The sequence below is a fragment of the Herpailurus yagouaroundi genome, unplaced genomic scaffold (genome assembly GCF_014898765.1).
Source record: "Herpailurus yagouaroundi ecotype Mexico unplaced genomic scaffold, PumYag 141, whole genome shotgun sequence".
In the NCBI taxonomy this organism is placed as follows: Eukaryota; Metazoa; Chordata; class Mammalia; order Carnivora; family Felidae; genus Herpailurus; species Herpailurus yagouaroundi.
Genome location: NW_024412396.1, coordinates 33,514,179 through 33,532,892, shown reverse-complemented (window position 1 = coordinate 33,532,892; position 18,714 = coordinate 33,514,179). Strand labels below are relative to the sequence as shown.

General features: G+C 34.6%; 1 protein-coding gene across 1 annotated transcript in view; it reads left to right on the top strand.

The window, feature by feature from the left end:
- EXOC5 (exocyst complex component 5) overlaps positions 1 to 18,714 on the top strand; it is a 55,915-nt gene that overhangs the window by 30,947 nt on the left and 6,254 nt on the right. The window contains exons 10-15 of the mRNA XM_040477248.1: positions 1,179 to 1,261; positions 2,286 to 2,495; positions 4,118 to 4,265; positions 11,983 to 12,091; positions 16,698 to 16,818; positions 18,036 to 18,122. Of these exons, the coding sequence (XP_040333182.1) occupies positions 1,179 to 1,261; positions 2,286 to 2,495; positions 4,118 to 4,265; positions 11,983 to 12,091; positions 16,698 to 16,818; positions 18,036 to 18,122 (758 nt within the window). The remainder of the gene's footprint in view (positions 1 to 1,178; positions 1,262 to 2,285; positions 2,496 to 4,117; positions 4,266 to 11,982; positions 12,092 to 16,697; positions 16,819 to 18,035; positions 18,123 to 18,714) is intronic.

Sequence of the window (18,714 nt, the reverse complement as noted above, 5' to 3'; positions counted from 1 at the left end):
GACAGAGGATCCAAAGCAGGTTTTGCACTGACAGCAGAGAGCCCAACGTGGGGCTTGAACTCATGAACCATGAGATCATGACCTGAGCCCAAGTCAGACGCTCGACTGACTGAACCACACAGGTGACCCGGTAGCCTCAGATTTTTATTTTTATTGGGTCCTCACTTTGACCAATGAATGTATTTATGAAATTGAGTAAGAATTTTAAGCACAGTATGTAGAATTTTCATAATATGGTACTAATATGAAAAGAAAAAACATAGTAATTTCTAGGTGTGTAGGATGGTTTAGTGTTGTTTTGGCTGTATTTCATGGACGTGAGACACACAAAAAAGTTCCTTGCTGTTCCGCCATCTTGGCTCCTCCCGAAAACAGTAATTTAATGTACAACCTGGACTCCCATAGCACTATACATTAAGGCAACATTTCCTAAACTATGTTTTCTACTGGATTAAGCAACATAAAAGAAGTTTTTGTTTTTAAAACACAATTCAGAAATTTTTATAGCCTTTAAAGGTACTAACACATATTGTGATTCTCTAGGAGGAATGTAAAGTACAGCATTTCCCAATTTTAGAGTAATGCCTGTTAATCATAGGGGATACTAGTGTTAGCCAGGCCACAGTTTGAGAAATGCTGCTTTAAGGAATTGACTATATCGATACAGCATCAGATTTTGTGGGGTTTTTTGTTTCTTGTTTTTTTTGAATATTTATTTATTTTGAGAGAGAGAGAGAGAGCATGAGCAGGGGAGGGGCAGAGACAGAATCCCAAGCAGGTGCCACTCCATTAGCATAGAGCCTGATGTGGGGCTCAATCCCAGGAACTATGGGATCAGGACCTGAGCCAAAATCAAGAGTTTGATGCTTAACGAACTGAGCCACCTGGGTGTTTCTGGGTTTTGTTTTTTAAATGTACTTTAAAAAGCAAGATAGGCCAGTTTCAAAAGAAATTTTGAAATTCTTAATACTTATTCCCAAGACTGCTATAGATGAACATGTAAATATGAGAAGCATTAAAAATTAAAAGCCTATTATTTTTTTATATTGGTATACTTCTTATGCATTGCCTTTTCCATTGTATTTTAAGTAAGAACAACCCCAGAATGTGGAGTAATTTAGAGAAAAAATATAATGTTTACTTGACATAATGTTGGCCATTTTTTTTTTCCCCTCCAGAGTTTTGTGAAAGACCAGTTAGAAGAATGTAGGAAGTCTGATGCAGAGCAGTATCTCAAAAATCTCTATGATTTATATACAAGGTATGTTTTTAATTACTAGAAAATAGTAACATCGCAGATTTTCTTTCCTTTTTTTTTTTAATAGAAAATGGTGAAGTATTCATGTATTTTTGAGTAAAAGTTTGTTAGTAGTATACCTTTCAGCATTAAATACTTGGTTACGTAGATTACTGTTATAGAAAGAGCAGCATTCTTAGCACATTAACTTAAGGAATCAGATATTCTTTATAGTTATGTACTTTAATGACACTTTGTTTATGTTGTTTAAGACTCAAGAATTTTGTTTTGAATTTTAATTGTAAGCTAGTTCCCTATCATTTTTTTTCTAAGAAGTAGTATGATTATATTTATCTGCAGTTAAATCTTTAGAAATTGAGAAAGTCACAAATTCTTAACAAATGAGTTTCAGCCTTAAGTTTGATATGAAAATTTGCCTTAGGCTTTTGTAAATGAAAGTGTTACACTTAGAAATATTATATCAGAAGCCTCTTAATGGAGTTTTTTTCCAGTCCTATTGTTCTTTGTCAGTGACGTCATTTTGGGAGGAGGGTCTTCAAAAGTAACTATAATCAGGAAGTCCATCCCAATAACGTTTATTGTGAGTCTGTGTTTAACAATGCAAAACAGAAAATTAAAGAAAAGTCCACATGGGCAAAGACAAAAGGGAGAATGAACAGAGAGTAGATCTTTCAGTATTCTGACTTGGGTACTATGTTATGAATGCCATTAGAGTGTAGTTGAAGTCATTCTGCCACTGTTGTCATTTCTAGACTGGTTGGTTGCCTAGATTTTTTCTCTTAAGTCACCTATCCCTAGGAGATTATCCTTAGTCAGTTTGCAAAACCACAGTGTTGTTTGTGATGTCAATCTACTTTATATATAGCACTGTGCAGCTTCTCTCTGTATCCTAAGCACCTTCCCAAGGTTTAAGAAATGGTGGTTTAACATAAGTTATTAAAATTACATTGTAAAAATATGTATTCCTCAGTGTTATTACTATACCTAAAATATACATTCATCTTTTTCTCCCTTTTTCCATGAAAAGAACCACAAATCTTTCCAGCAAGTTGATGGAGTTTAACTTAGGTACTGATAAACAGACTTTCTTGTCTAAGCTTATCAAATCCATTTTCATTTCCTATTTGGAGAACTACATTGAGGTAGAGACTGGATATTTGAAAAGCAGAAGTGCTATGATCCTACAGCGCTATTATGATTCAAAAAACCATCAAAAGAGATCCATTGGCACAGGAGGGTAAGTGTTTTTTTAAATGTTACAGTTAAAACTAAAGATGTTAAGAATTTTATTGTATTTGGACAAACTTGTCAAATATTGACAGTTACTGAAATTTTCTATGAAGAACTCATTTAACCCAGCTTATTTATGACACCACTGATCAAATCCTGTCTCTTGAACCATGTATTGAAATGACCTAACATGATGTAATTAAAATGTAAAGCAGAATACCAGCACTATAAATAGTCGCCTTTTTTTTTTCCTAGACTGAATAAATTATTCCAGGTTATTAACTAGGAAACACATCATTTTTTGTTGTTGCAGGTGTGGAAAAAAAATAGCAAATAGTTTACATTTTAAGTACCCTGAGCTTTTAATGACTCGGGCATAAAATTAATTAATTAATACCTAAAGCCTGGGATTATTCACATACTAGAAGAAAATGATTTGTTCTAAGAATTGGTGGCATCTTAGTTATCCAGATCTCAACTATGTGGAACCCAGTCATTTTTAGTATGAAGCAGAATGACTTATGCAGAGCCATGTAATTAGAGTCCAGAGTATACTCAAATCACTTTCTTGATTCCCAGTTTGGCATATACTACATAATGATCAGGGAGAGGTTATAGTTAGGAATAAGAAGTGACATCTTGGGGGCACCTGGGTGGCTCAGTAGGTTAAGTGTCCAACTGTTGATTTCAGTTCGGGTCATGATCTCATAGTTGTGAGATCAAGCCCTGCGTCGGACTTAGCATGGAATGTAGAGCCTGCTTGGGATTCTCTCTCTGTCCTCTCTCTGCTTCTCTCCTGCTTGTGCTCGTGTGCACGTGTGTGTGCACGTGTGTTCTGTCTCTCTCTCTCAAAATAAATAAACTTAAAAAATGACATCTGAAAGGCAGCAGCAAATAAGGGAAGAAAAAAACTAAAGAACAACCATGAGAATTTAAAAAAAAAAAAAATTAGTTTGGGGCTCCTGGGTGGTTCAGTTGGTGGAACATGCAACTTTTGATCTTAGGGTTGTAAGTTCGAGCCCTCCATTGTGTGTAGAGATTACTTTAAAAAAAAAATAACATCTGAAAAAAAAATGTTCACAATACTCCAGAGTTAGGTATTCTAGGAGCAAAAGAAGTTTAACCTAAAGATACCACCGTATAATAAATGTTCAAAGTGACTGGTTACTCAGTCATTAAGAAAAGCTGTATTATGGTTAATATATCTTATTTAATAATAATGAAGAAATAAGAAGTATGTTAAAATGGTTAAGTGTATTTAAAAAGCATTAAATTCCTAAAGTTTATTTTAAGAAGGACCATTTAGTTATATTAACTAATTTGGAATAGTCCACTTGCTAAGGAAACCAAATAAGGAGCTTTTGGCTATTGAGTCAGAATTATAGAGCTAAAAAAGACTTTAAAAGTCCTAACTCCAAATATACTAATTTTTCAGATGAAAGTCTTCTGTGTAGACATTAAGGTTTGTTTCACTTTATAGAACTAGAGTTTATTGGAATTAGAACTTTTAGGTCTCCTGGCAGTTAGTCCATTTTTCTTTGTTGGTGTATACTAAGTTGAACAGCATTTGAAATTGAAATCTGTGTATAATAAAGTGTTCTCTTTTTATTTGTTGTCATGATCCATTAGTATTCAAGATTTGAAAGAGAGAATTAGACAACGTACTAACTTACCACTGGGGCCAAGTATCGATACTCATGGGGAAACTTTCCTATCTCAAGAAGTGGTGGTTAATCTTTTACAAGAAACCAAACAAGCCTTTGAAAGATGTCATAGGGTAAGAGTAATTGTAAATTTATTTTATTTATATATAGTTGTGTATTTTAATTTTTGCCTTGTAATAAGATATAAATCTGCTATCTGGTTAGGTACAGCTATTTTTTGTAATAAAGATAGAGTTTTTGTTTTGAAGAACAGAATTATTTTTAAAGTTATTTACAAGTATATTTTAATATAATTTTACGAGTTGAATATACCAAATTTTTTTTGTAAGATATTAAATCAATACATGAAAGGTTTAGAACTATCTTATAAAAATATAGAGCATTAGGGAGAGAAGGATGTTTTAAGAACCCAGGTATTAAAGGAAAAGAATGAAAAGTTGACTCTATTAAAATTTAGAATTTCTGTCCAACAAACACACTTTAACAAAGTAAACAGATAAGTCACAGCCTGCAAGAAGTATTTATAGCTAGTATTACTAGCAGAAGATTATGTGAAACAAATAATAGTGGCACATAATTGTATAGCACATACCATGTTCAGAGCACTTTAGGTATACATTACTCATTTAATCATTGTAACCACCTTGTGAGGTTTTTATTCCATTTTACAGATGAAGAAACTGAGATATGTACCTCTTAAGCAGTGGAAATGAGAGTTGAGAGCATCTTAATTTTTTATTTGTATTGATGTGTATATGGTTTATATAATTTATATTGACAGGCGGTAAATCAGTATAAATTACACACATAAATCAATAGGAAATAAAGGCTACACATAAACAAATAGAGAAAATGCAAATTACCAATAAGATTTTCACTCTCACTAATAGGAAAATGAAACGTAAAATAGGGAAAATAGTATCTCATTCAGTCTGCAAAAATTAAGTCTGATGATATCAAATGTTGGTAAGGATGGGGAGCAATAGATATTTTCATACACTGCCATTGGAATAAAAATTGTATCTTTACTTTGGATAGTAACTTGAGAATTCCTTAGAGAAACTAATAGGTATATGTGCCATATTGTTTATAATGGTAAAAAATTAGAAGCAAATTAAGTGTGCCTCAAAAAGAGAATTGATAAACTGACATTGTTGATACACTAGAAAACTATATAACAATTTAAATGACTAGAGTTACATGTATCAACATTAGCAAATCTCAGAAAAACAATGTTGAATACAAGATGGGGAAAAGATATATTCAGTATAATACCTCTATATAAATTTTTAAAAAGTAAAACTATACCTTATATCGTTTAGGGATGTGGACAAGCATAGGCATGATAAATTCAGGATAGTGGTTGCCATGAAGGAGGAGTACCTAAGGGACTGTATCCATATTTATAATGTAGGACCCCTCACCCCCCAGATCTGAAGTACATTTGGAAAAATGTTAAGATATGACACATCTGTGGGTTATGGATATATTTGGTAAATTACTGTGTCTAGTTTTCTGAATGCTGGAAATAGGTTAAAATACTTCTAAAGATCACCGAACTTGAAACTGTCAACATTGTATTGTTTGAGTCACAGTAACTAGCTCTAAATCATGACCTTTGTCTGGAAACTTACAAGATAGAAATTTAGTTCAATTCAGTGCATTCTGATCCAGCAACATTATGTGTTTACTTTGTACCAGCTGTTACAATGTTAGACATTGAGGATATAAATGAAAGACATATACCTTACTTTCGAATAGTGTGGAGAAAGGAGGTAGCATATAAAGAATCAGTGCAAAGTAGGTATATCCTGCTGGGACCAAAGAAGATGCAACCAGCTCTGCCTGGTGAAGAAATTGAAGAAGAGTATTTTTTATAAAAGATTACAAGAAGGGAACTTTTGAGGCCTGAGTCTTGAAAGCTACATAGGATATCTACAATAAGGTAATTCTTGCAGAGAGAATACTACATATAAAAAGACATACATAGGGCTGTCTGGGTGGCTCAGTCAGTTAAGCGTCCAACTTTGGCTTAGGTCATGATCTCACAGTTGATGGCTTCAAGCCCCTTGTTGGGCTCTGTGCTCCAGCTCGGAGCCTGGAGCCTGCTTTGGATTCTGTGTCTCCCTATCTCTCTGCACCCCCTCTGCTTGCACTCTCTCTCTCTCTTTCTCTGTCTCTCAAAAATAAATAAAAATGTTAAATAAAAAAAAAATAAATCCTTGGTGGATGTCAAATGGCTTTCTTCCTGTAAAAAAAAAAAAAAAAGACATACACAAAGATTGGCTGTGCAGCATAAAATGCTTGAAATAAAAATGTACATTGGAGAGTAATAAAAAAGGAAGTTGAAAATGCAGACAGAAACTTTTTGTGTACTCTGCTTAGAAATTTAGACTTGACCTTGTAGTTGATGATGGAAGCTTTAAAGGATAATTAAAAAGGGCAGTGTAACTTTTGCACTGTTGATGGGAATGCAAGCTGGTGCAGCCACTCTGGAGAATGGTATGGAGGTTCCTCAAAAACTTAAAAATAGAGCTACCCTCTAGCCCAGTAATTGTACTACTGGGTATTTATCCAAAGGATACAAAAATGCCCAGTGTTTATAGCAGCACTATCAACAATAGCCAAATTATGAAAAGAGCCCAAGTGTCGACTGATGAGTGGATAAAGAAGATGTGGTATATATACAGTGGAATACTACTAGGCAATCAAAACAATGACATCTTGGCATTTGCAACAGCATGGATGGAACTGGAGAGTATTATGCTAAGCAAAGTAAGTCAGTCAAAGACAAATATATGATTTCACTCATATGTGGAATTTAAGAAACAACAGATGAACCTAGGGGAAAGGATGGAAAAATAAAAGTAGAGACCATAAGAAACTCTTAAAGAGAACAAACGGAGGATTGGTGAAGCTGTGTTGAGTGGGGGAGGGTGGGCTAAGTGGGTGATGGGCATTAAGGAGGGCACTTGTTGGGATGAGCACTGGGTGTTACATGTAAGTAAGGAATCATTAAATTCTACTGAAACCATTGTTACACTCTATGCTAACTTGGATTTAAACAAAATTAAAATATTAAAATTAAAAAGGGCAGTGTAATTGGTCCTTTTTTTTCCTTTTTTAAAAAATAACTTCCAGATATCTTTGGCATTCAGTAAACTGCATGTATTTAAACCACATGATTTGATAACTTTGATAAGTTATATCTACATTTCTGAAGCTATAACTTCAATCAAGATAACAGATCCAGTACCCCAAAAAGTTTCCTTTGTCCTTTTATAATCTCCCTTTCCTCTCCCTCCACTTCTGTTCTCATTTGCATGAGACTGAACAGCTTTATGTCACCGTAGATTCATTTTCAAAAAGAAGTTGACATTTGAGGACTGAGTCTTGAAAGCCAAATAGGATGTCTTCGAGAGGTTGATTAATTTTCTAGAATTTTTTTATAAATGGTATATAGGATATTATAATACAGTATTTTATAAATGGTATATAGAATATATGTACATGTGTTTCTGGCTTTTTCAGCACGATTCTTTAAGAATTCATCCATGTTGTGTATATTATTTACTATGTTCCTTTTTACTGCTGAGTAGTATGTCTTTGCATGAATATACCACAGTTTATGTATTTACCTATTGATAGACATTCAGATTGATTTCATTGTTTGACTATTAATGAATGAAGTTGCTGTGAACATTCATGCATATGTCTTTATGCAGACATAAGCTTTCATTTCTCTTGGATATATACTTAGTAGTAATACAGGTGAGGCATGTGGTATTTCTTTTAAAGAAACTGCCAAACTGTTTTCCAAGGTGGTGGTTTCATTTGACATTCCCACCAGCAATATGTGAAAGTTTCATTTGCTTCCCCATGACCTCCAACATTTGGTATGATCAGTCTTTTTAATTTTAGACAATCTAATGGTGGATAGTGATATCTCATTATGATTTCAGTTTGCATTTTCCTAATGACTAATGATGTTGACTGTCTCCATGTGTTTATTTGCTATTTGTATATATTTGAGGTATTTTTTGTACATTTTAAAAATTGAGTTCTCTTATTTTTTGAGAGTTCTGTGTTCTGGTTACATTTCATTAATCATATATGTGATTTGCAAATGTTTTCAGTCTGTGGCTTGTCTTTTTAATCTCTTAACAGTAGTGTTTCATTTGATGAAATATGGATTATGAGAAGTTCTTAATATTGGTGAAATCCAATTTAACACTTTTCTGTTATGGATGGTGGCAGAATTTTTGGTATCATATATAAGAAATCTTTGCCTAACCCAAGGACACAAAGACTTCCTGTTATGTTTCCTTCTAATAGTTTAATAGTTTAAGATTTTGCATTTAGGTCTTTAACCAGTTTTGAGTTAACTTATGCATGTCATGTGATGCATGGATCAGAGGTGGGTTTTTTTTTTGTTTTGGGTTTTTTTTTGTTGTTGTTGTTGTTTGCATTTAGTATCCAGCTGTTTAAACATTATTTATTGAAAAGCTATCTTCTCTCCACCAAATGCTTGGGAAACTTTGTCAAAAACCATTTGAGAGTTTATATGTTCATCTATTTCTGGACTCTGTTCCATTGACCTACTTGTCTTTGTGCTAAGACTACACTGTTTTGATCACTATAAGTCTTGAGTCAGGTAGTATAAGTCCTCTAATATTTTCATATGCCTTATAATCAGTTTGTCAGTCTCAGGGGAAAAAAGTTTGAAATTTTGATTTTGATTGCATTGGATCTGTAGTTCTGTTTGTGGACAATTAACATCTTAACAATATTGAGTTTTTGGTCTATGAACATCGTATATCTCTCCATTTTTTTAGATCTTCTTTAATTTTCCTTAGCAATGGTTTCTAATTCTTAGCACACAAGGTTTATCCCTGAGTGTTTAGTATTTTTTGTGCTCTTTTAATGTAATGTCAGTAGTATTTTTTTATTTGTATTTTTGATACTCTGTGTTAGTGTATAGAAAAACAGTTGATTTTTATATGGTGATTTTATACCTGCAACCTAACTAAACTCACTTATTAGTTCTAATAGTTTGGTTTTTTTTTCTGTAGATTCCACAGGATTTTCTGAATAGACAATCATGTTGTCTGCCAATAAAGTCAGTTTTACTTATTCCTTTAAAGTATAAAAACCTGTTATTTTGTTCTCTTGCCTCATTGCATTGGTCAGAACCTCCAGTTCAGTGTTAAATAGAAGCAGTTTGAGTAAACACTGTGTACTATTCTTAACCTTAAGAATAAAACACTCAGGGGGCGCCTGGGTGGCTCAGTTGGTGAAGCATCCAACTTCAGCTCAAGTCATGAGCTCATGTTTCATGAGTTCAAGCCCCACATCGGGCTCTGTGCTGCCTGCTCAGAGCCTGGAGCTACTTCGGATTCTGTGTCTCCTTCTGTCTATGCCCTTACCTCCCTCTCTCTCTCTCTCTCTCTCTCACTCAAAAATAAACATTAAAAAAAAAAAAAGAATAAAGCATTCAGTGTTTCGCCCTTAAGTGTGATACTAATTGTAGGTTTTTCACATATGCTCTTAATCAGAATGACAAAATTCTTTAATTTCTAGTTTTCTAAGTAATTTTATAAGATTAGGTGTTGTATTTTGTCAAATGCTTTCTTTTTATTTTGTTAATGTGCTGAATTACATTGATTTCCAAAAGTTAACCTTGCCTTTCTTGGATAAACCCCAATTGTTCACCATGTGTTATCCCATGTATATTTTGTTGGATTAGGTTTGCTGAACTTTTGTCAAGAATTTTTGTGTTTGTGTTCATGAGGGATATTGACTTAATACATATACTTTTTTCTCATAATGTCTTTGTCTAGTTTTGGTTGTCAGGGTAATACTGGCCTTGTAGAATGAGTTGGAAAATAATCCTTCCTCTTCAATTTCCTCGAAGAGTTTGTATAAGATTGGTATTATTTTTTCCTTAAATGTTTGGGAGAATTTACCAGGGAAGTCATTTGGGCCTGTGGTTTTCTTTGTGAGGGTTTTTAACTACAAATTCAACTTCTTGAATAGACTTAGAAATAGGTTATCTGTTTCTTTTTAATTGAACTTTGGTAGTGTCTTTTAAGAATTTGTATATTTTACATAAATTGTTGAGTTTATTGGGATTAAGTTGTTCATGATAGTTCCTTATTGTCCTTTTAATATCTGTAGAATATATAGTGATGTCGCCTTTTCATTCTTGATATTGGTAATTTGTATCTTTTTTTCCTGATCAGTCTAGCTAGAGGTTTATCAGTTTTATTGATTTTCCCAGAGAATCAGCTTTTGGTATCTTTGATTTTTCTCTGTTCTTTTGTGTTTCATCAATTTCCACTCTTTATTCTTTTTTTTGGTACCTAGTTGGGTTTCATTTGCCCTTCTTTGTTTAGTTTTTTAAGGTGGAAACTGAGGTCATTGATTTGAGACCTTTCTAGCTTATAGCTAGTTAAGGGCATCTGTTGAGCATCAGTGAGCAAAGAAGAGAGGTGAAGGTTGTGGTTAGAGTGACTAGTGAAGAATAAACTTTGGGGAGTGGTATTAAGAAGACCAGGAAGGGAATCGAGTAATAGCAAATCAGTATTTATAATAGATCTTTTAAAGTGGGCTATGTATTTCAACTCCCCCCTCTTTATATCAGATGATAATCATTACTCTGAGAAAGGTACATGAATGGAGACTACAAAGAGGCAACAATCAATTGATAAACAATACAGGAAGCAGTTATAAGAAGTTGAGAGGTAATTTTCTAACTTTTTAAATAGAGATTTCATTTTCTCACTGTGACGTTAATAATTCTTTTACTGAGTAATCATCAGCAACATCAACAGCAAAATGAACACTTGGGAGTTTACTGTGTGCCAAACACTGTGCTAAAAATACTTTATGTGCATTTTCGTATTTTATTCTCACCTCTGGACTAGGATATAAGTACTGCTAATAGTATTCCCACCTTACAGATGAGAAAGTGAGGCCTTGTGGGGTTAAATAACATCTTAAGGGTTTACTCAACCAGGGAGTGATGAAGCTGGGATTTGAGCCTGTCATAGTTTAGTGCATCAGCTACTGATTTCCCCATCTCTTCCCCCAGTAGAATAAAGAATCCTTCTTATTTTGAGTTTTGCTAGAATAGCTTTTGTTAAAGTTAGTGGAACTTCTTTCACCACAACCTACAATAAGAAATGGATTTTACAGGGGCACCTGGGTGGCTCAGTTAAAGCATCTGACTTTGGCTTAGGTCATGATCTTGCAGTTGCAGTTCATGAATTTGAGCCCCACATTGGACTCTCTGCTATCAGCATGGATCCTGCTTCGAATCCTCTGTCCCCCTGTCCCCCTGATCCTTCCCCACTCACTCTGTCTCTCTCAAAAATAAATAAACATTTAAAAAAAAAAAAAGGAAATGGATTTTACATGGCAGCCCAGGGGACATTTGTTATATGTATGTTTGTGTATGTGTTATGTTTTGCGTGTATGTGCATCTCATTAAACTATATTTGGTTTTAATATGTACATTGTACTTCATTTTCTATTGATTCTCTCTTCTCTCCTCTCTTTCTTGTCACAATCCACTAATGGATTGCAATCCAGGTGAGAAAAACACTGATCTAGTCTAAGCCAGGAGAATTGTAGACAAATAGGGAGCATTGTAACTATATGTCTATGTATGTGAGAGAGGCATTGGGGGTGGGAATGGGAGTATAAGTTATTTTGATATCTGAACACTGGCTACATCTTAGACAAAATTGATTGCTTAAAAAAAAGTTGCTTTTTTTTTTTTTTTAAAGATAGACTTGAGGAGTAATGTGTTTGGTTTTTCTTTTTAAGCTTTCTGATCCTTCTGATTTACCAAGGAATGCCTTTAGAATTTTTACCATTCTTGTGGAATTTTTATGTATTGAGCATATCGATTATGCTTTGGAAACAGGACTTGCTGGTAAGTATATTTATTTGTCTTATAATTTGCATTAAATTTCTTTAATCATGCTTAGTTCACTGTATGCATAATATTGTTTTATATATATTCAACTTTATACATCAAATTCAGTTCAATGCAATGAATAATGCTTTTTGAGCTTCTTTAATGCAAGGGTTTCCCAGGTGCTGAAAGTTACACAAAGACACAGTTGTCTCATATTTCTTACATCAAGCAGGGCAGGGCAAGCTACATAAGTTACTGCAGCGTATGGGCAGACTGTAGTACAATGCTATAGGTTATAAAATGTCAAGGGAGCAGAAATAAGGATGACAGCAATTCTTGTTGAGGCAATTGAGTAATATAAGGTGTAGAAAGAAAAATATTCCAAAATAAGCCTGGAAAGGAATGAATTCATATTAAAATTTTTTCTTTTGCTTTTGGTCTTTTGGGTTTACTGGTATTCATAGGGTAATAATGACTTCTTCCCTAAATCCCAGTCCCATTAATCCAGTTGCCTCTGAACTTTCCACCTGTCTATTGTGCATCTCAGATATAACATATGCCTAATGAAGCTCTTTATCTTCCATCTAAATCTGTTTGACTCCCATTTTTCTCCATGTGTTTGAAAGGTATTACTATTTATGGGTTGCTCAGGCCCCAAACATAGGAGTTCCCATAATTTTTCCTTTTCATGAATGCTGATAGCCAGTCTATCAGCAAATCCCATTAGTATACTTGCAGACATAACTCAAATTCAACTACTTTTCTCAAGGTCTACTGATGCCACTCTAATGTAAATACCATCATCTCAGGGCACCTGGGTGGCTCAATTAAGCGTCTGACTTCGGCTCAGGTCATGATTTCATGGTTTGTGAGTTCGAGTCCCGCATCAGGCTCTGTGCTGACAGCTCTGAGTCTGGAGCCTGCTTTAGATTCATGTCTCCCTCTCTCTGTGCCCCTCCCTAGCTCGCTCGCTCTCTCAAAAATAAATAAAACATTTAAAATACATACATACATACATATATACATACATACCGTCATCTCTATCTACTCCTAACTGGCCTTTCTGTGTACATTCTCACTTCTGCACAGTACTGACTCCACATAATAGTCAGTTTGATTATTATTTCTTTGTTTAAGACCCGTTAGTATCTTCCTGTTACTTTTAGGGGGAAAATAATAACAGACGTCACAAAAGCATGGCTTTTGATCTGTCCTCCTCTTATGTATTCATCCACATCTCATATTGCACTTCCTCTCACTACCTCAATCGCTCTGGCCTTCATTCTTTTTTCCCACTCAGGCTTGTTGCACTTGGTGTTTCCCTATCCTTCAAATCCTTTTCCTTCAGCTCTTCAATGCCTGGCTTTTCAACCTCTGATCTCAACTAAGAGGTCACCTTCTCAAAGAGTCCTTTGCTGATCACACTAGCCAATGTAGCCCACCTCTCCCAGTCCAGTAACTCATTATTTCATCACTGAATTAATGTTTTTCATAGCACTTCTCGCAATGAAATTTTCATCTGTTAACATCTGCCTCCACTAACCAGAATTGATTAATTCAACACATACCTTTTAAGTGCCTACTCCTGCACTCATGGAGCTTTCAATCTCAGGGAAAGGATAGACAAATGACTAGAAAGTGCAATGTAAAATTGAGTAAGAGTTAATGAGAAGTGTTGGGGAATTGGGATGGGAAATTCAGGAACAGAGGGCTTTTTTTTTTTTTTTTTTTTTTTTTTTTTTTGAGGAAGGTTGGTCAGAGACTGCCTGTCTGAGGAGACATGATCCAGAGAGCTGAATGAGGTGAAGGAGTGAATTGAGAATTTGGAGACAGTATTTTAAGAGAACAGCATGTATGCTCTTGTGGCTAGGAATCTTAATCTGTCTTATTCACCATTATTGTCTGGCATCTAGAAAGCACATAGTAGATGCTCAAAAATGTTTATTGACTGTATGTCACATCATTTCATAAAGGTTTTAACATTGAAGCATACTCACCCATAATTCAGTAACCTTGTGGTTTATTCTTACCCATTTTTTTATTTGCTCTCATGATGTAGATAAACATTTGTAGCCTGCTTTTTTTTTAACTTAAGTACAGCAGACTCTTTTTTTTTTTTTTAAGTTTATTCATTTTCTTAAGTAATCTCTACACCCAACGTAGGGTTCAAACTCATGACCCCAAGATCTAGAGTCACGTGCTTTGTTCCAACTGAGCCAGCCAGGTGCTCTAATTACAGCAGATCTTGACATTGAGTATTTATTTAACATTTGCCACTTGCAAATGACTTAATGTGGCAATTTGTATTGGGTAATAATACCTCAAAGGTATGAAAATTAAAGAAGAAGAGAATGAAAAAAGATAACATGAATTTGAATCCATATGGTATGAAGGATCTGTTATTAAGCTCATATGGAAATCTAGCATCTTCATTTTAATAGTTGTATGTATTCACAATTTGGAAGGGCTTAGGGGTGAGAATGTTTCTTATATTCATAAACTTTCTTCCGGCAGCCATTTAGTTAGTATTTACTGCTGTTATTTTTAATGATAGAATAAAATTCTTTCATGCATATATATAATAAAGTTAAATAAACTTAACTATCCCCTATTTCTTTTTTTTTTTTTAATTTTTTTTTTCAACGTTTATTTATTTTTTGGGGGACAGAGAGAGACAGAGCATGAACGGGGGAGGGGCAGAGAGAGAGGGAGACACAGAATTGGAAACAGGCTCCAGGCTCTGAGCCATCAGCCCAGAGCCTGACGCAGGGCTCGAACTCACGGACCGCGAGATCGTGACCTGGCTGAAGTTGGACGCTTAACCGACTGCGCCACCCAGGCGCCCCGACTATCCCCTATTTCTAGATATCTTGAATCTTTTCAGTAATATAAATAATGCTGCAGTGAACATTGTAGAGCTTAGAGTGTTTTCCTTATTTCGAATTATTTTCTTCGTATGAAATCCCAGAAGTGAAATTAGCAGTTCAGAGTGTGGTACCTGGGGCCCCTGGCTGGCTCAGTTGGTAGGGCATGTGACTCTTGATCTCTGAATTATGAGTTCAAGCCCACGTTGAGGGCAGAGTTTACTTACAAAAACATACACACACACAAAGTGTGTTACCAATTTCAAAATTTCTATACATATACAGTTTTGCAAAAGGGTTTTTTTTTTTGCAGTAATTTACACTGTTATTGACCTTTATGATTGTACTAATTCTTTACATAGTGTTGAATATTTTTTTAGAATAAAGGGATTTTTTTTTTTTTAATTATGTAGAGAGAGCGCACACGTGAGTGAGGGAGAGGGGCAGAGGAAGAGAGAATCTTAAGCAGGCTGCATGCTCAGGACAGAGCCTGAGGCAGGTCTCAGTCCCATACTGCTGGTTCATGATGTGAGATGAAATCAAGAGTCAGATGCTCAACCACTGAGCCACCTAGGTGCCTTTGGATATTCTTTAAAAACCTTTAATTTAATGGTTGAAAACACACATAAATATTACCTTTTGTATCTTCCATTAATAATAAGGATTGGTATTTTCTACATGTGTACTGACTTAATTTTCTTTCTAAGTTTGTGTTGGAGTCTTTAGTTTTCTTACTATTTGGTGATTTTATCGTATCTTCTTTTTTTTTTTTTTTTTTTTTTGAGAAAGAGGAAAGAGTGCAAGCATGTGCACAGGTCGGGGAAGGGCAAAGGGAGAGGAAGAGAAAGAATCATAAGCAGGCTCCATGCAGCCAATGCAGGGCTCTGTCTCACAACCATGAGATCATGACCTTAGGCGAAATCAAGAGTCAGACGCTTAACCAACTGAGCCACCCAGGCACCCCTTTTGTTTTCATTTTTAAAACTTTGAAAAAAAATCATCATCCTGTAAAGAATTCTAGGTATTAAACTTTTATTTTCTCATGTATGAATATTTTCCTTAGCCCATTATGCTTCTTAATTTTAGCTAGAAACATAGACATCTAAGGTTAGAATGTATCTTAGAGTTTATCTATTGCTCTTTTACAAAAAAGATGAATCTGAAATCTGGAGAGGTCAGCTCTCTTTTTTGGAGTCAGCATGTGGAGTCACCTGAATAGCATGCTGAAAAATCAAGAATTTTTTTGTAGACAGCGAGGAGACTTTGAATATTTTTGAAGAAATAATAGAGAGCAAGATGAGTGAAATGTGTAAATTTAAATATATTACTCTGGCAACAATATATTAACAGAAAAGATAAAGTGATTTGAACCCAGGAAAGTAACAAAAAAATTATTTTAATTGAGATAATGAGGCCTTGTTATAAGAAAAATGGTGGAAGTGGTTCATGGCTCATGTGAACCACTGGGCGTGAGAGAGTAGGAAAGAAAAGATACAGACCAAGACGATTCATTTATTGATGTATTTTTTGTTTATCTCAGCAAATAATGAAAACTGAGTAGATGGTGAAACCTTGCATGTAAAAACTTTGGATTAATTTTATTATTAAGCTTAATTTTACTTTTCTGTCCACAAAAATCATTGCTGATTTATTAAAATAGCAGTTGCTTTTATTTATAATATCACATTCATTTTTTCAGTTAGCAAGATGAATTTCTTCAAGTGTGATTCTAATACATACATGCCTTCCAATTTTAGGAATTCCTTCTTCAGATTCTAGGAATGCAAATCTCTATTTTTTGGATGTTGTGCAACAGGCCAATACTATTTTTCATCTTTTTGACAAGCAGTTTAATGATCACCTTATGCCACTAATAAGGTTAGTCAAATTGATTTTTGTTGGTATGTCAGTGAATATTATAATGTTCTCTACATATAAAGACAACAAAAATTTCATGAGATTAATAGGACAGATTTTAATATACGACATTAAATAAGGTTTGGTTTATATTTTCCTATCAGTTTATGTGAACTTTTCAAGCATGTGAGGATTAAATAAGGTGGAGTATATGTGAATATGCCTTATAAAATTATATGTGTACTATTAAAAGATGAACAATATATAAAAGATAATATTTTAAACATTTTATTGTAAACATTGATATGCCAAAAAATTAGTCTAGAAACAGTCTTAAAGATAAGATCACTTGTAGTCCCTAAATCACACTTTGAAAGGAAATGTACTAATTTAAGAACTGTAATGCCACATAGCAAAGAATCCACATAACTGTTAGAGTTGTATATTCCTTAATATTTTGTGTGTTTTTGACATTTAGGTGGCATTCAGAAGGCAAATATGATTGTCAAAATTATTTTTTAGTGTAGGAAAGCTAAATCAACTGGATTGGCTGTAGTCTCCAAACTTTAATTAGTATAATTGATTATATTCTTAAGATAGCCAATGGATTTTTTGTTTTTTATTTTTTGTTTTGTTTTTTACTGTTATTTAATTAAAAAGGAAACAAACACAAAACAACAAAACAAGAAGAAAACGAAACAATCCCAAAATTTCAAAATCACATATATTTATATTCTTGAGGGATGTCTTCTCTGAGATGAAAGTAATGAATCCAAAAAAAAAAAAAAGAGGTTAGAGTGGGAGAGAGCCAAAGCATAAGAGACTCTTAAAAACTGAGAACAAACTGAGGGCTGATGGGGGGTGGGGGGGAGGGTGATGGGTATTGAAGAGGGCATCTTTTGGGATGAGCACTGGGTTTTGTATGGAAACCAATTTGACAATAAATTTCATATATTAAAAAAAAAAGTAATGAATCTAAATCTTCTTCTTCCTTCTCTTCTAAATGGTTAATTTTTCCTAGTGTGACTATTAGGCATAGTAATACTGCATAATTTCCTAGTTTGAATTGGGCACTGTAGTTACTACTTACGTGCTTCTTGGATTTGCAAGCAAATTAAAATAATATATATGTTTGTGTATTTATAAATTTTTATAACAATATGCATATGCATATGAAAAACTTTCAGAGTTATAAGGCTACTAATGTGATTTTTTTTTTCCTTTTAAACATTGAATAGCTCTTCTCCTAAGTTATCTGAATGCCTTCAGAAGAAAAAAGAAATAATTGAACAAATGGAGATGAAATTGGATACTGGCATTGATAGGCAAGTTGTTAGTTTTTTGGTTTTTTTTTTTAAGATTTTGTTATTATTTTTTTAAATGTTTATTTTTGAGAGAGACCATGTGCGAGGTAGGGGAGGGGCAGAGAAAGGGAGACCGGATTGGAAGCAGGCTCTGTGCTGACAGTAGAGAGTCTGACGCAGGGCTCGAATCATGAACCATGAGATCATGACCTGAGCTGAAGTCAGATGCTTAACCAACTAAGCTACCCAGGTGCCCCTAAAGATTTTATTTTAAAATCCACACCCCCGCGTGGGGTTTGGACTCTCAGTCCTCCAAAAGCCACATGCTCCACCCACTGAGCCAGCCAGGCACCCCCCCCCCCCTTGCCTCTTATATTTTTTAAATTGTAAAAACACTAGGGGCGCCTGGGTGGCTCAGTCGGTTAAGTGTCCGACTTTGGCTCAGGTCATGAGCTCACGGTTCGAGAGTTTGAGCCCCACATCGGGCTCCGTGCTGACAGCTCGGAGCCTGGAGCCTGCTTCCGATTCTGTGTCTCCTTCTCTCTCTGCCCCTCCCCTGCCTCACACTCTGTCTCTCTCTCTCAAAAATAAATATTTTTTTAAAAATTTTAAA